Consider the following 22,209-nt stretch of genomic DNA (forward strand, 5'->3'; position numbering starts at 1 on the left):
TAAGTCTCATTGGCAATCATAAAAGCAGGTTTTGTTTACTCATTAATAAGTTTATTTGTAGTCCACGTGTGATTTTAGAATGGACTTGAGATTTGCAGAAAAGTTGCAATGGTGGTACAGAAGATTCTACATACCACTCATCCATTTTCCCTTTACTTATTAACATCATATATTATAATAGTACATTTGCTACAATGAAGAAAGCAACATTGGTACATTACTATGAACTGAATTCCTATTTCATTAGTTTTGCTACTACCATCCTTTTCATGTTCTAGGATCCCATTCAAAATACCATGTAACATTTAGTGGTCCTATCATGCAAATCCCCATCTGGTCTGTGACAATTTCTCAGTTTTTTCTTGTCTGTTTTGTTATATTTTTTTCCATTAACCTGACAGTTTATTCAGGTATTTTGTAGGTTTTTCTGGGTTTTCTGACGTTGTTTCAAGGCCAGATGGGGTTTATGGGTTTTGAGGAAGAATATTATGGAGACGAAGTGCCTTTCTCATCACACCATATCAGAGTGCATACTATCAACTTGGTTTATCATTGATGGTGTTAACTTTCATCTGACCAAGGTAGTGTTTACCAGGTTTCTCCACAATAAAGCTACTTTTTCCTCTCTTCCATATTCTTTGGCAGCAAGTCACTAAGCCACCCACACTCAAGGGAGATTGGAGATTAAGCTTCAGTTCTTTTTTAAAATGTCCAGTTTTGCGTACGATTTCTACTGGACATCATGTATTCTTTTTAAAAATGTCCAGTTTTGTGTAGAATCTTTATTGCACATCATATATCAGCTCAGTTCATATGTGTGCTTTATAAATAAATATATTATTTTGCCTCTTTAGGGGCAAATAAATAGCAAGTGATGTGTTAACATCTCTTCATTTTTCAATGTTTTTACGTCTTAATAGAAATCTTGTAACAAGATCAGTATAATGCAAACTTTAAAAAGTTGATGTTAGATACAATATCGACTGAATTAGATACAATATCTAACTGTATCTAACACTGAATTAGATACAATACCTACTGAAAAGAAACAACAGTAACTGAGTAGGGGAGACGTGAGATCATCTTGTTCATGAGAGGTTATGGACAACAGTTTCCAAATGTGAGGGAAATGAGCTTGCAGGATGGATTCGTATCTGGGGCAGAAGAGGTTTGCAAACTTGGTGAATCAGGCCCTCCAGAGCACCTATAATTTTGTTTTCCGCTTTTGCTCTGAGGACCTTAGGCATTACCCGGCTCGCCAACTCTGGACTGCAAAAGCCTTGGCAGGACTACACTACAGACGGCGGCCTGGTGCAAGGAACGCGTCACTCCCGCAGTGGATTTCAACCACTGCCTGCTGGGTAGTGAGTGAGCAATTTATAGGGCGCGGCTGGGGCTGGGGAGTCAGTAGGAAGCTCCTCCCCGCGGCCTGGGAGGGGGCGGTCCTGGCGGACGCCGCGCGGAGCTCCAGCTGCGGCGGCGCCCCGCCTCCCCTGGCCCCGCCTCCCCGCTCGGCCCCGCCCTCTGGCCCCGCCTCCCCCGCTCGGCCCCGCCCTCTGGCCCCGCCTCCCCTGGCCCCGCCCTCTGGCCCCGCCTCCCCGCTCGGCCCCGCCCTCTGGCCCCGCCTCCCCGCTCGGCCCCGCCCCCCCTCGCGGTCTCCGCGTCTTCCTTCCGGGTCGCGCTGGGCCGGCCTCTGAGCCGTCGCGCCGCAGCGCGGGACTCTGGGAGCCGCCCCCGCGCCCGCGTCTCCCGGTGCCGCCTGGGTCGCTGGTGAGGCCCAGGGCGTGCACCTCTCCCGGACCCGGCAGGGTACGGCCCTTCCTTTACCTCTTTTCCTCCGGCGGGTCTCCGTCTTCCTCCCTGAGCGCTGGGGCGGGGCCGGGCCAGGGCGGAGCGCCGCGCTGCGGGGAGCCTGGGCGCGGGCCGAGGTCCCCGCCGGCCGCCCCTCCCCCCGGGCCCGCGCCCGCGCCCGCCCGCCCCCCGCCCCCCGCCCGCCGAGCTTGCCGGGCCCCCGTGAGCGGCTCACGCGCCGTGCGTGCGGCTTCTCTGCCCCAGCGTGTCCGCACGGCGTGCGGCGGCGGCCCGACTCCCACCCCGCCGGGGCCTGTTTACCCCGCGGGGCCCCCGGGCCCGAGCCGTGAGTGCAGCCCGCGGCGGCCGCCTGCCCGCCCGTGTCCTTGTTGCCCCCGTGCGTGTTGCCTTGATTTCCCCGTAGCATCGCTGCTTTGCGCTAACCAGGCCCGTGGTCTAGGACTGCGACAAGATACCGGGCGGCAGCCCTGTTCCCAAGTGCAGGGGTGTCCCTGGGCGTAGTGTTGGCGGTGACCACCCCCTCGGCCTCCCCATCCTCATGTTGGCAGTGGGAGAGGTTTGGGGTCGCCCTGATGGTTCCCAAGGGCTTATTGGCACATAGCCGTGGGCTGCAGTCACTAATCGGGATTTACGAACAAATAGAAAGTCAAGGTGATTAATAAGCCTGTGGTCAGGTAGCGGCGTTGACGGGACACCGTGATTGGCACCTTGCCCTGGAGGATCTGACGCCAGGTGCGGTGATCTTGATTGTTCCACTTGGAGGACAGCAGCTGCCTTTCCTGCTTCCTGGCGTGCGGTTCCTTGGGTTCAGGCACGCTGTATCCTTTAAAGAGCTCGCTTAATGCCTCTGTAGGTCCGCACTCCGTATTGTACCTGTTGGTGAAGTACAGGGAGATTTTCCTAATGCACCCACGATCCTGCAGCTCCTCAGGAGCTCTTTTAGGTTATTGGGGGCGCCCCGCGGGCGGCGATGTGCCCCATCACCCTGGTGGGCACTCTCGAATTGCTCATTGAGTTGGATTCTTCTTTTCATACCTTTTTTTTTTTTTTTTTTTTTTTGAGTACCAACTTTTTAAGCTCCGATGTTGGCTTTTCTGAGCCCTTCAACTTCCGGCGCTTCTCTCCCGGTTTTACGGACTTGAAAAATCAGAAATCATGCGCAGTGGTTAACTTTCTTCTCTATAACGCCGTGATCGAGTAATGCAGTTATCGTACTGCTCTCACCGTGGCGTCTTAAAATATTGCTAACCGCTGTCTTTTACTTTCAAATATAGTCAGCAAAAACTGTCCCTTTGTTCTCTGCCGTCTTAGTCTCTGCCTCGCGCTCTTAAATTTCCTGGGATCAACATGCTGGTTTTACTTCATGGAGCTGTAACCTTGGAGAACTGCAAATATATATGTACCCACCTATTTTCTTCTAGTACTTTTAAATTTTTTTTTTTAAAGATTTTATTTATTCATCATAGACACACACAGAGAGGCAGAGACACAACACAGGCAGAGGGAGAAGCAGGCTCCATGCAGGGGGCCCAATGTGGGACTGGATCCCGGGTCTCTGGGGTCACGCCCTGGGCCGAAGGCGGTGCTAAACCTCTGAGCCACCCAGGGATCCCCTGTTCTAGTACTTTTAATGAACTTAGTCATCATCCAAAACTCTTTAACTTGCCTCACGTATAATTTAGCGTGAAAAAGGAAGTAAGGCGCTTCCCCCACCCAAAATTGTGAGCCATGGACCCCATCATCATTTGTTGGATTCTGTTTTTCCCAGCTGATAACAAATACTTTATTTATCCAAGGTCCTTCCTCATTCTTGTGTGTTCTAAGGACGTTTTCTGAACTTTTGTTCTGTGATCTCTGGCTTCCTGTACTGATCCCATGCTGCTTTTCTTACTCTAGCTTTATAGTGTGTTTAATGTCTAGTGATTCAAACAGTGTCTGGCATATTGTTGACCACTAAATATTTTTGGAATGACGACACTTAGTGGGGTTAAATTGATTTCCTTTTTTATATACCCCCTTTATTTTAAAAGAATTTATCTATCTATCTATCTATTTGTTTATTGTGGGAGCAGTGCTCTAAATAAATAAGGGGCAGAGGGAGAGGGAGAGAGAAAATTCAAGCAGACTCCACACTGAGGGCAGAGCCTAAACCAGGGCTGGATTCCCAAGACCCTGAGAGCACGACCTGAGCCAAAATCAAGAATTGCTCGCTCAACCTACTGAGTCACCCAGGTGCCCTGCCCCCCTTTAAAGTTTCTTCACTATTCTTGAAATTATTATTATTTACTTTTAGGTAACCTATTTCATGGTACGTTGAATCATTAACCATTGCTAAGTAAATCCCTTCTTTTGATACCTCAGAACTGGTGCCGCATAGAGTTGCTCCTTAGAGTTGTATGTAGAAAAGCAGCTGTTCAAAATCTGCAGGTCTTTTAGCTTTGCATTGTGTTGTTCAGAAGTATAGGCTCTCCTCAGCCATGACTCAGGACTTTCTGTACGTGGTTTCAGCAGCTCTGAGGAATAAATGCAGATAGAAGTAACATCCAGGGCAGCCCCTTGTCCATTTGTATTTTACTATCCTAACTGTATGTCTTAGGTGTAAAAACTTAACAGATACTTAGAAACTTTATTAGATTATAAAATGTATACATTCTTCAAAAAAAAAAAAAAAATCAGGTAATACAGAAGTAGCCAAAGGAGAACGTTAGTGTTGTGTGCCCACCTATCTCACCTAATTTCCCAGAGATCATCATTAATCATTTGTTCTCCTTTCAGAGACTAGAAATACATGTGTACAAATCTCCATTTGTTTCATAAATGACAGTGTACTCTATGTAATTTTCTATAACTTCCAGTTAGTAATAATTGATGAGCATCTTTCAGTATCAGTGCATAGAAAATTGTTTTTTAAAGGTCTTTTTTGGTATTTCAGTGTAGGAATAACCTAAAACGTGTTTAACTGATTCCCTATTGATATTTAAGCCATTTCAAATTTATTTCTATCACAGACAAACTGCAGGGATCATTTTTGTATTTATCTATTTGCACATTTGCTTATTTCCTTGGTGTAGATGCTTAGACATGTAATTGCTGGGTCAAAGGCTATATATATTTTAAATAATGATAGATCGTGCCATATTGCTTTTCAAATGTAAAATTTGAGTGACTTGAGTAAATTTTTACACTTTATAAGAATGCTGCCACTGCCATATCATTGCCAAGAATTGTCACAGATCTTGAGATTTAACCCTACTTGTAAGCCAACAGTTTCATGGACACTGGCAGAAGACATGAAACTCTTGGGCCAGAGACAAAGCACAGCAACAGCAGTAGCCAGAGTATTGTCATTTTCTTATGCAGCTTGCTTGAACTCCAATTTCTTCTGGGTGATGTGGTAAGGACAAGATGACTCCAGCACACACAGTAGATTACAGGACAGGAACCCTGAGTTTGGAGAACCTGAATCGTTCATAGAGGGCTGCAAGTAAACTTGCTTAACCTTTTCCCTACAGAGAGGCATTATATTTATAATGCTACAGACTTTCCCATTACTCTAAAGGGAAATCTCTCTTTATCTACCATGGATGTTTGCTATATAGACATCCTTGAAAAGATAGTCTGGAACAAAGGCTATCAGTGCCCCCTGCTTATAAGATGTGCAGAAACATGAGAGACCTGTCAAGAATTGTATCAACATGATACAATCGTTTCTTACATTTTAGAAATTTTATGGATGAAAAATGCTGTTTTTACTGTTTTGATTTTACATTTCTTTATTGATAGAGTTAAAAATCTGTAAATGTTTATCAGTCATTTGCATTCTTTTTTAACTTATGTGTTCATCTTCTCAGTTTTCTATTGAAGTGTATCTTTTTCTTATTGGTTGTAATGGCTTTTTATGTGTTGTGGCTATTAGTGACTTGGTACACCATTTAATAGTATTTTTTTTCATGGTCTATTGTTTTAATGCTGTTTCTGGGAACTTTACAGAAATTTTTATAATATTAATGTTGTCCTATTATTCTCTTCCTTTATACCTCTTAAGTTTTCACCTCAGGATTATTAAAATACTTTGTACATATTCTCTTAATTTCATATTTTGTATCATAAATTTAGATTAAAAACGGTTGCTATGGTAATATTCTAAATTATTTTTCTAAATGTCTGGACATTTTTCTAAAACATTTATTTTGATAAGCCATCCTTTCCCTGTTGTTTTCCCTGACACACTTATTATACTACATTATTTATTTCCTCAAAACTGACAAATCAGTAAGCAAAATATGTTGGTTTCCTACTGTGACTATGAATTTGGTTGAATTCATCCTATGTGTAATTATTTGGATTTTATTCTTACAAAATATAATATACCATTTTGCCATGCTTAATTTTTGCCTGGGAGTCTATACTGTCTGATATTACTCTTGCCATCTCTATCATTTTGTGTATATCAGATCTTTATTGCCCATATTTTTAATTTTAGTAATTCTACATCATTTTACTTGCCTCTTGTAAACATCAAACATCATATACCTGGACCTTTATTTCTTATTCTAGTCTTCCCTCCTCCTAAATTGAAAGTTTGTCTTTGGGTTTTTTTTGTTTTTTTGTTTTTTCATTTTAAAACTTTTTTTAGAAAGATAATTATTGAGGGGTGCCTGGGTGGCTCAGTCATTTAAGCGTCTGACTCTTGATTTCAGCTCAGGTCCTGACCTTAGGGTCATGAGATCAAGGCCCTTGTTGGGCTCTCTGCTGAGTGTGGAGCCTCCTTAATATTCTCTCTCTTCCTCTCTGTCCCTTCCATCCTCTGAAGGAAAAAAAAAAAAAAAAAGAATTATAGATTCACATGCAATTATAAGAGAGAATATAGAGAAATCCTATGTATCCTTCACCTAGTTTCCTCTTGTAATAACATCTTGCATAAAACTACACAGTACAGTATTTTACCCAGGAAATTGACATTGGTACAATCTACAGACTTTATCCAGATTTCATGACTTTTACATGTGCTTGTGTGTGTTTGCATTTAATTCTTTGCTAAGATAATTTTATGTAGATCTTGTGACCACTACCTTGGCCAAAATATAGAACAGTTTCATTACAAAGATCCTTGTGCAAAAGGCTTTATCTTTTAATAGGAAAATTTAACCTATTCATATTTTCCTTTTTTTCCTCTTCCTTGCAATTTCAGAAATTCTAAAATCATCTATAACTGTTTCCCTTATACCTCCATTCAATAGTGACTCCTTGCCTTCCCTACATTCTTTAGGTTTATTGATTTGATTTCTTTTTTACATATGTTCTCTCCCCCCCACCCCTCCACCCCCAGCCATCTTTTTCATCTTCACCAGTACTATATGTGTAAAGATTTAAATTTGACTGTAAGGTCACTAGTTACTTGAATATTACGTCTTTCATTTTAAAAAATAATTTAATTCCTTTGTTTTTTGACTGGAATACTTTCTTCAAGATATTTCTTTTTTTTTTTTAATTTTTATTTATTTATGATAGAGAGAGAGAGAGGCAGAGACATAGGCAGAGGGAGAAGCAGGCTCCATGCACCGGGAGCCCGATGTGGGATTCAATCCCGGGTCTCCAGGATCGCGCCCTGGGCCAAAGGCAGGCGCTAAACTGCAGCGCCACCCAGGGATCCCTCTTCAAGATATTTCTTAAGAAGAATTTGGGAAGTATATTTGTATGTCCAAAAATATTTTTCATTGTGTTGTTTTTCCTATGTGAATAACAGTTTGAGTCAGGTTTTTTCTTTAGAATTCCTGAAATATACATTATCTTCTAGCATTTCCTTGAATTTCCATCAGCTTCAGTCTCTTGCATTTATATAAGCATTAGGTTTCTTGCATCTGTGTTCTAAGTCACTTATTTTTTCATTTAAAATTGTAATTTACTGCAGCCACCATGTTTTTAATTTCAAAGACCTTAAAATGTTTTAAAATTAGTTTCTACTTGTTTTATGAATTCTATACTCTATTAATTCACACTAAAGATAACAATTATAATTTTAAAACTACTCTTCTATTGTTAATCAACTTTTATTGGAGACCATTTGCTCTAATTGCCCAACTTATTTCTTTGTCTTTAAGATGGATAATTCTGTGCCTACCTATAAATGCAGATCTATGTTGGCTGATTTGTTCCTGGTTGGGAATCTCTGTGAAGTCATGAAGGTCACTGTTCTCTCTTCTAGAAAGGTAGTTCCCTAAAGCCAGGTGAGTGGAAGAGTCTCTGTGATCGGGCTTTGTCCTAGACACAATGAATGGGCAGGACATGTCAACTAATAGATATCTTTCAGAGTATGCTGGTCAAGAACAGACTAATGAAGTAGGACCATAAATAGGCCAATGTGGGGATATTAAATCTCTAGCTTGATTTTGTTTGGTCCAAAACAAAGACTGCAATCAATAGCATACAGGATAGTCCTATCACCCTAGGAATTCCTTTGTATGGACCCTTTGTAGTCATTGGAGTTAACCCATCTTTCCTTTGACTTCCTGGCAATCCCTGATCTGTTTGCCTTCCCTATAGTTTTGTCTTTTCTAGAGTATCATATAAATGAAGTTATACAATATGTAGCCTTTAGGTGTAGCTTCTTTCACTTACAAAATCATTTTAAGATTCATCCGTGCTATTTGCTGAATCAGTGGTTCATTGTATGGATAGATGTATGATGGTTTATCCTTTCACCTGTTGAAGGACATCTTGGATGTTTCCAGGTTGGAGTGATTATGAATAAATAAACATTTGTATATGGGTTTTTGTTTGAAAATAAATTTTCAATACACTTGGACAAGTAATATAGGAGTGAGAATGCTGGATGGCTTGGTAAGGGTTTGTTGAGCTTTATACTACACTGCCAAAGTTTTCAAAAGTGGCTATACCATTTTGTATTCCCACCAGAAGTATTTGCAACATCCAATTTGGTATCATCTTAAAATTTCATTAATCTGTAATTAACTCGTTCCAGGTTTAAGATATTAAATATTACCTGTCCCAGAGTTACCCTTTTGAAATTATGCTTGACGTTGCTCTCAAGTAAAATGTTTGCTAGGATACCCAAAAATATGCCATAAAGGGAAAAAATGATAAATTGGGCTTAATAAAAATTGAAAAGTTTTTTCTTTAAAAGATATTATCAAATAGGGACACCTGGGTGGCTGAGTGGTTGAGTGTTTGCCTTTAGCCCATGGCGTAATCCTGGAGTCCTGGGATCGAGTCCCACATAGGACTCCCTACATGGAGAGAATGCTTCTCTCTCTGCCTGTGTCTCTGCCTCTCTCTCTCTCTGTGTCTCTCATGAATAAATTTTAAAAATCTTAAAAAAAGAAAAAAAAAACGGTATTATCAAACAGATGAAAAGCCAGGCACAGACTGGGAGAAAATGTTTGTAAAACATTTATCTGATAAAAAACCTTGTATGTAGAATGTGCAGAAACTCTTACAACTCAATAATAAGAAAACAAAAAAACCTGATTTTTAAAAATGGGCAAAATATACATTTCACTAAAGGAGATACAAATGGCAAATAAAGACATGAAAAAATGCTCCACATCATTACTAGTCAATTGATATTTACTACCCACCCGATGGAACGGCTCAAGACTGATGTTAACTGTTGATGAAGATGTGGAACGACTAGAATTTTCATATATTGCTGATGGAAATGTAAAATGTTGCAGACATTTTAGAAACATTTTGGCACAAGAAACAACCCAAATGTTTATAAACAGGCGAATGGGTATGTCTGTATCATGAATATGATTCAACAATAAAAAGGAGCAAACCGTGAATATACATAACAACAGGGATAAAGATAGGCTGTGCAAAATAACCTAGACACAAAAGGACACATACATATTATTTCACTTATATGTAACTCTAAAGGACAGTCTGATTTATAGTTATATAAACTTCTTGTTATCTGGTGCAAGAAGTGGCTGGATGATTGGGAGGGGGCGGCAGTGAACCTTTTGGGCTGATGGAAATATTCTCTATTTTCAGTTTTGGAGGTGATCGCATTGGTATATATCTTTGTCAAAACTCATTAAACTATATACTAATTTTTTTTTTTGGAATGTGAATTACACACTAAAGTTAATTTAGCAGTACTACAACATTTTAGTTAATTGCTCTTTTAGTATGAATGGTTAGCTGTGATGTACCCATGATCTTTTAATTGGATTTTTGTCAGGAAGGCTGAGTATAAATTCAATATATTTCTATTAGGTAAAATGCTCTATTTTACTGTCCAAAAATGTATAGTTAGTATTTGAATAAAGTAAATTCAGTATACTTTATGGTTTTAGTAGCTAGAGAGTTTTTTTTCTTCTCTTCAGTGAGTCCATTTAAATTGCCCTTAGCCAAATATCCCTAATATTTTAGATTTTAATTAAATAATACATTGTGATTCTGCCAAAGTTTTAGGGTTATTCTAAATTCACAGTTCTTCCCATTCAGATGATTTATTCTTACCCATCATTAACAAGAGAATAAAAGATAAAGATAATATGGCATGGTGGCAGCTTATCTAAAGTACTTTATATATCATACCTGTGTTATTAGAAACACGTCCTTCCTTGTCACTTTGTGAGATGGTGCTTTGGGCAGGAAGAGGGTTTTCAGGTCCACTGTGTTAAATCACCAAACATCTTTCCCTACAGCTCTGCTTTTTAAAAGAAAAGAAAACATTGACTCCTTGATTCCTTTCTCTACTAAAGAAAGTTCATGAAATATTTCATAAGTTAAGATATGCTTGTTGTTGTTGTTGTTTTTAAGATATGCTTGTTAAAGTTTAGGAAAGAGGAGAGAGAACTAACCGTCATCAATTTCTAGGTTAAATTGATTTTAAATCTAAATTTTTTTTAAAGATTTTATTTATTTATTCATGAGACACACAAGAGAGAGAAGCAGAGACACAGGCAGAGGGAGAAGCAGGCTCCCTGAGGGAGCCTGATATGGGACTCTATCTCAGGACCTCAGGATCATGACCTGAGCCAAAGGTAAACATTCAACCACTGAGCCACCCAGGCTCCCCTTCTCCGTTGTTTTCTGACAAGGTTATTCTTGACTTGATTTCTTATGCACTTCTTAACATGGTCCTCACCATTTGTTCATGAACTCAGCAGAAGTTTGGAAATGCCTGCTGCTGCCATACTTTTTCTATTTTTGAGTTCTACTTTGATTCCTGGAAGAGAAAGAAGTACTCTTGGTCTTTTTGTTTTTCAGGATTTTTCCTTGGCCTTTAGGTTTTTCCTTCCTGAGTGGTTCAACTGCCTTTTTTTACTCTATTTGTCTGGATTTTCAAGAAGCTCTGAAGCAGGCTAGGAGGCTGTATTTTCCCTGTCCATACACATAGTTCAGTTAAGAAGTTTATTCTATATCAGAGTCTTGTTGAATAAAAACTGTGATCAGAATAAGTGTTTTAACTGGAGGAGAATTTACTTAGAGGAGGAGAGATGCATGTAAAATCGTAATATTCCACTTCCAATAGTCTCCTTACTGACAGTGGTACATTATTTTAACATAGTACATTGAAATGTAAATAATTACTGTGAAGAAAAAGAGCTGCTTTGCTACCACTCAGCCTTTGCTCCTCCCTAGCTCGTCTAATACCAGAACATATCAACCTGTCTTTTTACCCTTGCTCTTTTATTATTGCCTTCCCTGTCTGGCTTCTGCCCTCTTGTTCCTAGGTTATCACTTTTTCTAAGAACTTCTTTTCCACTCATAGTTTTTCCTGTTCTTCTTAATCATTCTATGGTCTTAACATAGATTTGGAGTGTTAAAAAAAATTCATTGTATTTGAGAAAATAGTTTCCTTTTACCTCTCCAATCATCTCTTTCATGAATCTTTCTTTAATTTCAATCAGAGTTTCTTTGTAGCCAAGGTCAAGTCTCTTTTATGTGTTCAGGGGCTGCTTTTGTACTAACGGAGGTTACTACTTTTTTACATTCTCTTTGAACAGTAAAATTTCAATATGTATACTATTCCTTATTGGATGGCTTCAAAGAAGGTCATACATTTGATTCTTACCTATTGTGTTTCGGTTTTTATTATCCACTTTTCCCCTCTTTTGCTCTGTATCAAGATATGGAATTTTTTTTTGCTTCATTTTTCGGTCGACGTGTTCTTATCTTGAAGAGTCCCTGGTTTCATTTCTGTGTTCATTTCTGGCCATCTTCTCTGCCAGTCTTCAAAAAACAGAACAAATGCTTATTGAGCATATATTGGCATGTGCTAAGCCCTAAGGGTCTAGTTATGATTAAGTCACATTCTCTGAACTTGAGGAATTCATAGTCTGTTAGGATAGAAAAAATCTCTCACCATGTAAGAAATGGCACACAAGAGTGTAAGAGCAGAGAAAAAGTGAGTGGTAGACAAAGTCTGGACCTGACCTTAAAGGATGAATAGAGGGTGCCAGGTGGGAAAGAACAAGTTGTTCCAGCCAGCAGCCCAGCCTCAGTGGAAGACTTGAAGATGCTGAGATGTGCAAGCACACGTGTGGTTGGGGTGAGGCATATATTCTACAGCAAGGGTGCTGAGTGTGGAGAAGTGGAAGGGAAGGGGAGAAGATAGGTGCCAAGGTAGTTGGAACATTCTTGGATCTCATTTTATCAAAAGACAGTCTTCTCTTAATGGTACCTCTGTCTATTTGAGAATGAAGAGGAAGAAGGCCCAGGGAGAAGTTATCAGACAGGCAGAAGGAGACCTAAAAGCATGTGGTGTGTGTGTGTGAGGGGGCAGGCCAAGAAAGAAGGCCGGTTGTGAGTGGCAGCTCTTGTACTGGATTCAAATATAATTCCCTTCTTCTTGATATTTTCTCCATTCACTGATGTCTTGATTCCTAGACTTGTCCAGAAAAGTCCTTTCCTCAAAATAGTGTCTCTTGATCAGTTTCAGCAGGATTCAGAAATGAGAACATTACCAGGTTTGGCCTTTTTTTTTTTTTTAACTGATTTCTTACCACATTATGCAACCCTGTTAGGTTTGGTGTGATGCTGTGGAGCTGCCTAGGCCCTCGTCTTTCCTCTTCACTTCAGCGACTTGTCTCTGTGGGTCATTCTGCAACAGGACTGTGTTGTGGCTTGCCTTCAGTATCTGGCCATGCCTTATTGCCTGTCCTTTTTCCTTTTCTAGATCTTTTCACCTTAAGTTGAGAATCCTCTTGGAGTTGTAAGCTTGTTTCTAGGTTCTTTCATTGCACTGTGAACCTAGCCTTAGCGTGGTCCTGGCTCGAGTTCATTCCGATGGCCTCCTTTTGTTTATTTTATGGAAAGTCCTTTTCCTTCCTCCTCTTTCCTGTGCTGGAGCAGGAGCCGTCTTCTCTGCAGTTCCTGCCATCCTGCTTCTCTCCGCCTCATCGACTCCCCATCTCACTTCAAATCTCAGTAGAAAACATATGTTCTCCCTTGCCTATACCTCTTAATTTCTCTTTTCCACTGTTATTGCTTGCTCTGTAATTGTATTATTTAACTTTGTTAAGCATTTTATAATATGAAAGATGTAGTTGAAAATAAAGTTGTATTATAATAAAATCATGTCGTGTAGAGCAAGTTGTTTCCCAAGGAGTATGAAAGTCTCAGGATAGAAGTTAAGATGACTGTTGTTCTGTATTCCTTGATTGTGCTGGTATAAAGGTTCCGTGTGTTGCGGAAAATTTTTCCCCTCATAGCCATTGTTGATAAGTAATTGGATTAGACAGCTAATAAAATAGCAATCACCCTATTTCTAATTCTGATTTTTTGTTAAATGGAAAACAGTATTTTTATATGTTGTGAGGGTTTTAAAAAGTAAAGTAGCCCTTTGAATGAACTGAAAAAGAACATATCTCTCGAAAGGTATATTTTACAATCACCCCTTTGGACACTTTAGTGTACCAGGTTAATACTTATTTATTTGCGCCAGGTGGGAAAAGTCATTTTGACTTTGAATCCCATTCTCCTCGTAAAGTAGTTATTGTATCTTTTGCATTTGGTTCATTGCCCATTGGGATATTCATTGGTTATCACAAATTGCCTCTATGCCTTGGCAAAAATCCAAACAGTACTTGGACAATTTGGACTTCAGCATTGGCTGTTGCTGCCCACATGAGTCCTGAGACTATGGCTCTATTCCCCTTTTCAGCTTCATTTCCCAGGGAAAAGTAGAGTGAGCTATTCTTTCTCCTCCATATGTTCTTCTCCACCCCACCCCCAAACACTTTTATAGTGTCATCTTAGTTGATTGGAAAGGAGTTGAGAATCAATGAAGGGTGTTAACAGTGGGTTTGCACACTTCCTGTTTATATTTCTATGCCCTGTTTATTTTCAAAAACAGTTTTTAACTTTATTACATTTTTCTGAGCAGTATTGCTGGAAAAGAATAAATATATTTGCTTGTTCAGTGTATCGTACATTGATTTTCCTTCTTTCAAAAACTTGTCAGTTTTAGCTTTATCTTACAAAAAATAATGATTTTTTTATTCATAGTTGGAAAAATCAAGCATCCATTTATATTGCTCTTCTACTCTGCAGAAGTTTGAATATATAATACGTACATTTACAGTTTATAACTCACTTTTACATATGTTGCTTCAGTGTAAAATTTTACTTAACTCTAACGCAGCTTAAAAATGATATTGTTTGTATGGCATTCTTGCTACTTTTTATATTATCTCATAAGTTATAATAGTAAAAGCTAGCTGGGAAACAAAGTCCATGGCTTGGTATGTCAATTAGAATTTGACTTTCAAAAAAAAAAATTGACTTTCACAACTTGTCTCCATCTTTTTGGCAAGAATGGTTGTGAAAGTTCACATGAATGATGATATCTTGTTTTGCAGGTATTCCTTTGGTTTTATAAAATTTTTACTTTCTGATAAATGCAATTTTATAAAGAAAGTGAAAGTAGCTCCTGAAGCAGGCCATAGACTGTGGAGTGAGAAGTGATGTCCAAAGATTATATAGCCAGGGGGCTTGGGTGGCACAATCAGTCGAGCTTCCCACTCTTGGTGTCTGCTCAGGCCATGATCTCAGGGTCATGGAATTGAGGCCCCCTTCCATCTCTCTGCTCTGGCTCTGTGCTCTGTGCAGAGCCTGCTTGGGACTCTCTCTCCCTCTACCCCACCCCCCGCATATCACCCCCCTCAAATAAATAAATAAATCTTAAAAAAAAAAAAAAAGATTATAAAGCCAAACTCATCCATCCACTTTGGCAAATGGAATTCTGTCCTTCTCATGAAGATTTCCAGGAGTAAAACAGGCAGTCTTCTGTCAATTGAGTTGGATGCTTACCAATTGCTTTTTATTTCCTAAATTTCATTTTTGCAGTTTATTTTATCCTTTTTCTTTTAAGAAAGAGAAGGACCAAGTAAATTCTTTGGGCAATTACCCGTGTTAATATACCTGCGGGCCTGTTCTGAAATAAAGTGTATATTGTAAAAGGTGTATCATTTTAAATTTTGACATTAAAGATTTGAGATTAGTGCATTGGTAATTTGTGACAGATTTATACTTGTGGTAGGTGAAATATTTGAATAAAGAAGTGATATACTAGATTGTTTCTTTCCGACACTTATAACATGATCTATACTTTAGCACTTGGTGTTCTATTTCCTGAGGAGAACCTGACTCTTGATTCGTGGTACATCAGCACTAGGAACGTGTGCTGCAGAAACACCTTATTTATTTTAATACATATTTTGTTACTCTTCTCTAGAAAATGTCTTGTTCAGACTGTTCTATTATGTCTTGTTCCTGGGGTGCAAATTCCTCCATTTAGTGAGTCTGCCTACTGAGTGTCCTTTATCGTGGTTCCTTTTCTCTTGTAGTCTGTGAGTTTTTACTGTGATGTATCTTTAGTAAGGGTTTAGTCTGTCTTGTGTCATGTGTCATGAAAGTATCCCTGCAAAGAGGTTTCATATCTACCCCTAATAGGTTCTAAAGTTTTACCAGTTCAGGACTACTTTATCTTTTTAAATTCTTTTGGCTTGGGGTTGGGGTGGAGATTCTAAATCTCATATGAAAGTAGTGTGAATTTAGGTCCATGTTCTGTGCATGATATATGCCTAATAGGATTCTGTTTTCCCATTGGTGACTTTTCCCCATTATCTAAATTGATGTCATGTCTCCTTAGGCTTCCTGGGCAATGAGTTAAGTTTTCACATTCCTGGTTTCATAGATAGGATAATCAATCTTTCCTGATTTTTTGGCTTTATGAAGCTCTTTCCACATGTGACCTATGGCTTGAAATAACCTTTTTGCATGGATGTTAGAAAGTCCCCTTGTAACTATTAAGGCCTATCTATCTATACCTGATTCCAGGAGTTGTATTAACTTCAGCTCCTGCTCTGCACTTTGACTTTCCTTTGTTTCTTATAACTGTGGATTTTCCTCACTTGTTTCAAGCTCAGTTCTTTATTTACTGTTTCACTGGTTATGTTTTGTCAAGCATTTCAGTGTGTTTGAATTTGGCTGGGATTAAGATGCACAAGAATGCTGTTATATAATCTTAAATTATTTAAGACTTTTATAGTGTGTTTTATTTGTTCATCACCTTTCTATCAACACATCAACTATTATGTGCCTACCACATACTGAATACTTTGAGAATTGAAGATCTTTGGCTAGATCCTGCCTTCAAGAAACAGTCTGATTAAAAAATGGGCAGAGGACCTGAAAAGACACTTTTTTGAAGAAGATACACAGATGGCCAACAGACACATGAAAAGATGCTCAACATCACTACTCATCAGGGAAATGCAAATCAAAACCACAGTGAGATATTACCTGACACCTGTCAGAATGGCTAAAATCAAAAAGACAAGAAATAACAAGTGTTGGTGAGGATGTGGAGAGAAAGAGACCCTTGTGCCCTGGTGGTGGGAATCTAATTGGTACAGCCCCTGAGGAAAACAGTATAGAGGTTCCTCAAAAAATTAAAAATAGAAATACCATATGATCCAGTTAATTCCACTACTGGGTATTTACCCAAAGAAAGCAGAAACACACAAAAAGATGCATACCCCTATGTTCTTTGCAGCATTATTTACAATAGCCAAGATATAGAAGCAACTTAAGTGTCCATCGATAGAAAGTAAACACACACACACACACACACACACACAGGAATATTATATGGCCATAAAAAAGGATGAGACCTTGCCATGTACGTGATAACATGGTGGGACCTAGAGCACATTATGCTAATTGAAATTAGAGAAAGACAAATGATTCCACTTATATGTGGAATCTAAAAAATGAAAAAACAAAATCAGACTTATAAATACAGAAAACACTGATATTTGCCAGAGGAAAAGGGGGTAGGGAATAGGTAGAATGAGTGAGGAGTGAGAGACTCGGGCTTCCAGTTATGGAATGAATAAGTCATGGGAATAAAAGTCACAGTGTAGGCAATGTAATCAATGATATTGTAATAGGGTTGTATGGTGACAGTTGGTAGCTGCACTTGTGGTGAACATAGCATAATGTGTCGAGATATTAAATCATTATGTTGTACACCTGAACCTAATGTAACGCTGTGTGTCAACTGTACTCAGAAATTTTTTAAAAATAAAAAATAGGGCAGCCTGGGTGGTTCAGCGGTTTAGCACTGCCTTCAGCCCAGGGCGTGATCCTGGAGACCTGGGATCGAGTCCCACATCGGGCTCCCTGCGTGGAGCCTGCTTCTCCCTCTGCCTGTGTCTCTGCCTCTCCCTCTCTGAGTGTGTGTGTCACAAATAAATAAATTAAAATAAATAAATAAATAATAAAACAATGAGATCAACAATACTGTTTGGTCCCTACAATATATGTCTGCCCACACACTTGGATCCATAAGCTATAGGTTTGTATTGTTTATATAGAAAGGGGTCATTATGATGTTTTTATGACATTCCATCATGAAATTTTAAAATTATAGTAGTAATTCAGAATTGTCCACAAAGTCAGAAATATGTGACCTGTTCAATATGAAAGTTCTGCTTAACAAGTAGCTGTTGTTATCTGTGTTTATCTAAAAGGTGATCTATAATCCTTTTGGGATATTTGACTTCCTAAGTTGGAAATAAAAATATCTTCTAAAACTGTTGTCTTATAGGTAAAAGAATGTGACATTTCAACATTTGAACCTGAAATCAGCATGCAGATTTCAGGCCACATGGATGAATGCCAACTTTTGCATTTCCTGTGTGTATCCTGTGACCATTCTCTCTGGGGTGAGTGATTTCTAAGAGTATCTGGCAGCAAACCAGATGCCAGCCAGCCATGGAAAGCCCTAACAAATACTGCTAAGAGTTATAAATTAAACACTGTCTGGTGATCTGTGATGTGTAAGGCAGTTAATTTAGTTGGTCTGGATTAACTGTCAGCTCCAGAAAACTATATTCCCATAATGTGAAATCTATACTTAGCATGTTTGGAGGTGAGTAATAATTAACAATAGGGCATCATTTGTTAAAATGTGAAGTTATAAAATGCCTTAAGGTTCTTTTGGATTTACAGCAGTGTTTTAGTGGTTGGCCATATTTTTGAAATGATTTTCATTTTAAAAGTTCAAGGACTTTAGTGTTTTCTGAAAGATAGTTATAACTTGGTATAAAATAGGTTTTTTTTTGGGTCATATACTTTCCATTGCCTTATATTACCAGTTTTGCTTCCCATATAGCATAAAATTGTATACATTTTCGATATTTAGGTTTCTTGAAAATTTATTTGATAAATTGTACCAGAGATTTATATTTACAGTGAATTTTGCTTTTTCAGTTTTATTCTGGGGGATTACATTGGGGGAAAAACTTGATTATTACCGTATCCATGAATTTTTCTGCATATTTAAATTATTTTACTTTACCAAGCCATTCATTTTTTTAGAACATCCTTCAAAGAGTTCATGCGTCTTACTGAGGACACCTGACCTTTTGAAGCTTCATAATTCACACCTAGATGTCACCAGTCTTTCCCATGTTAACAGTTCTGACTATGTTTTATTATATATGCCTTCGGCGCCGAGCCAGGACAGCTGCAAGAGGAGAAATGATGAACAGCCATAGAACTATAGAATCAAACAGCCGGACTTCCCCTCTCAACGCAGAGGTGGTCCAGTATGCCAAAGAAGTAGTGGATTTCAGTTCCCATTATGGAAGTGAGAATAGTATGTCCTATACCATGTGGAATTTGGCAGGTGTACCAAATGTATTTCCAAGTTCTGGTGACTTCACTCAGACAGCTGTATTTCGAACTTACGGAACATGGTGGGATCAGTGTCCTAGTGCTTCCTTGCCGTTCAAGAGGACACCGCCTAATTTTCAAAGCCAAGACTACGTGGAACTTACTTTTGAACAACAGGTGTATCCAACAGCCGTTCATGTTCTGGAAACTTATCATCCTGGAGCAGTCATTAGAATTCTGGCTTGTTCTGCAAATCCCTATTCCCCAATTCCACCTGCTGAAGTAAGGTAAGACTCATTTTTTTTTTAATGACCATGGTATATGGCTGAACGGCTTTGGTTGTTTTACTATTAGAAGTCTTTTTGTATTCTTTTAAGTAATTTAAGTAGTTTAGACAAATTGGATTTTTAAAATTTTCCTTGGTTTTCTAATAGGGAAAGAAAGACCACATGTTTAAAGATGTAATGCATTCTTTACACCTTGTACCTTAATGTTCATAGATGGTGAGATTTGTGTGTCACAATTTACTATAAAGAAAATGTGATTTGAACTAATTAGGATGTGGGCAAGTCTGTGAAGTTAGTAGGAAATATGACCTACAAACAAGCATCATGTTATTGCTTTTACATACAGTGAGTAACTCAAAGTAGATCTATAAAGTGATTGTTTTAGGGAGGGTACTTAGGGAATTAGCTTTAATGTTAGGGGATATCTTTGTAACAAGCATATTCATTTAAAAACAAATGTTGCTTTCAGAAATTCATGCATTCTTTCTAAAAGCCTATTTATTTATATAAATTTGGGTAGCAGTGCCTCGTTCTGTCTCTTTTTCTCTCTTTTTTTTGTAGTTCAGCCTCTTCTTTTTCAAAGAATATAATCATTGACCTGGTAATATATTCACATGGTTCAATAATCTAAAAAGTACATAATGCAGTCTTGTATGTTCTCTCTTCTCCATATGCCAATGACCCAAAACCGCTTTTATCCACTTATTTTTTTTACAGTTTCTTTATGCAGGTACAAGCAAATACAAATATATTTTTATTTTCTTTATATGCAAAAATAAGCATACTATTCATGTCATTCTATATCTTGTTTCATTTAGTAGAGTATACTGTATCTTTCTATGTAAGTGCAAAGAGAGGTCCCTCATTCTTTTCTGTGGTTGCAAGTAATGCACAGTGTATATGTATCCCAACTTATTAACCAGTTTCCTTTTGATGGGTACTTAGTTTTCCCATACTTTTGCTACTATGAACATTAATGCAATGAATAACCTTATTTGTCATGAATCAGTTCACACGTGTGTGGGTTGGGTTCCCAAAAGAATTGCTGGGCCAAGGGGTCTATGTATTTGTAATTTTGATATATAGTGCCAAATTTCTCTTCAAAGAAGCTCTGCTTATTTATATTCCTGCTAGCATTTTTTATGCATACATGTTTTGTCCAAGCCTCACCTACAGAATATGTTGATAAATTTTAATATTTTTGTCATTTTGATAGGTGAAAATGTTATCTCATGTAAACCTTAAGTTAAAAGACTATTGTTATCTCTAAGGTTGAATATGCTTTCATGTTTAAGAGCCATTTATGTTTCCTTCTCCTTGAACTATCTGATCATGTTATTTGCTCATTTTTTTATTTGTTGATATCAGTTTTTAGATCTATCACTTTACTAATTCATTCATTCATTAAAATACATGTGTGTCCACCATGTGCTAAGCATTGATTTGGGTATTGGAGATACATCAGTGAACAATGAACAAAATAGACAAAAAGCCCTGTGCTTTTGAGCTTATTCTAACCCCAGAGCTGTTGGTGGGCACATGTTAAACTGTGAGTCCCCAGCTGCCACTGGAAGAGGAGTGGGGACAGGATCAGTTACCACCTGATACACTGCTTCCTTTAAGTCCTTTGTGCCTTCAACATTAAGGGAGTATAACTCCCCAGGGTCAGGAAACATTTGCAGAGTACAGCTCAGCTCAAGCTGGAAACTGCTGGAATAATCTTTACTCGTTCTTTTCAGAATGTCCTTGATAATTTATCGTGAATAATAGTATTAATGAATCTATTTTTTAAAAAAACAGAAAACTAGCATCCTTTAATATACAGATTTTTGGTGTTTTTTTGTTTTTTGTTTTGTTTGTTTTTTTCTGAGAGAAAAGGTGCTTTGGGCAGGATCCTTTCTTACGAGAAAATTGTTTTATTAGATTCTGTCATTCTGGGATCCCTGGGTGGCGCAGCGGTTTGGCGCCTGTCTTTGGCCCAGGGCGGGATCCTGGAGATCCGGGATCGAATCCCACGTCGGGCTCCCGGTGCATGGAGCCTGCTTCTCCCTCTGCCTGTGTCTCTGCCTCTCTCTCTCTCACTGTGTGCCTATCATGAATAAATAAAAATTAAAAAAAATAAAAAAAAAAATAAAAAAAAAAGATTCTGTCATTCTTTGTCTTCTAATGACAAATTTACACACTTTTTCCCTTAAAAAGCTAGTCAAATTTGGGAATGAGATCTATGAAACATGTAATATCTTTAATCTAAACCCTAATGTCTGCATAACTGATTTTAAGTATAAATCATGCTCTTGGATTCCTAGCTGAGAGTTGTAGTATATGGTTTAATTAAAGCGACAACTTTATTTACAGATGTATATCTAATTTGCTTAACTGATTTTTAGCTATATTCCATGGAAAATACCATCAAATTTTAAGAGAAAAAGAATCTAATATATATTATTGCAGGATAAGAAAAGAGACTTTTAAATTTTACTGATTATGAGATCAATAGATATTTCATTGTTTAAAAAAGCTTGTTATAAAAGATCAAGAAAGAAAATACACACAAAAAGCCCCCACAATTCTTCTCAGATTCAGTAACTGTTAATATTTGGTGAATTTCTTTAAGCAGTCAGAAACACCAAACACCTTCTCTGTCAGTTCACTGCTGGGAATGGAACAAAGAACCAGACAAATATGGCTCTTGTTCTTTGAGCTTTATAGGCCAGCCTGGAAGAAGACTGGGAGATCACAGGGAAAGTGTGCTGGTGGAGGGAAAACCTAATCTGTGGGCCTCAGACAAGCCTTCCCTGAGGAAGTGACTTAACTGAGATCTGAAAGTTGAGTGAAGCTTTAGTTTGGGTGGGAAAGGTGGAGGGAGAAGAGCACGTGCAAAAAAGTGAAATCATGAGGTGGGGTCTTGGTGTTTAAAGAAGTGAGAAAGGTTTAAATGTAGAGAACAAGC

General features: G+C 38.5%; 1 protein-coding gene across 3 annotated transcripts in view; it reads left to right on the forward strand.

Annotated features, from left to right (window-relative positions):
- Positions 1-1,653: 1,653 nt before the first annotated feature.
- FBXL4 (F-box and leucine rich repeat protein 4) overlaps positions 1,654-22,209 on the forward strand; it is a 78,824-nt gene continuing 58,268 nt past the window's right edge. Inside the window, exons 1-4 of one of the 3 annotated variants that reach the window (XM_072831993.1) lie at positions 1,654-1,809; positions 7,914-8,039; positions 17,903-18,020; positions 18,676-19,259. In XM_072831993.1, coding sequence (XP_072688094.1) covers positions 18,748-19,259 — 512 coding nt within the window. In that variant the 5' untranslated portion in view covers positions 1,654-1,809; positions 7,914-8,039; positions 17,903-18,020; positions 18,676-18,747. The remainder of the gene's footprint in view (positions 1,810-7,913; positions 8,040-17,902; positions 18,021-18,675; positions 19,260-22,209) is intronic. The other 2 variants (XM_072831995.1, XM_072831994.1) reach the window with 2 other exon arrangements.

The sequence above is a fragment of the Canis lupus genome, chromosome 7 (genome assembly GCF_048164855.1).
Source record: "Canis lupus baileyi chromosome 7, mCanLup2.hap1, whole genome shotgun sequence".
Classification (NCBI taxonomy): domain Eukaryota; kingdom Metazoa; phylum Chordata; class Mammalia; order Carnivora; family Canidae; genus Canis; species Canis lupus.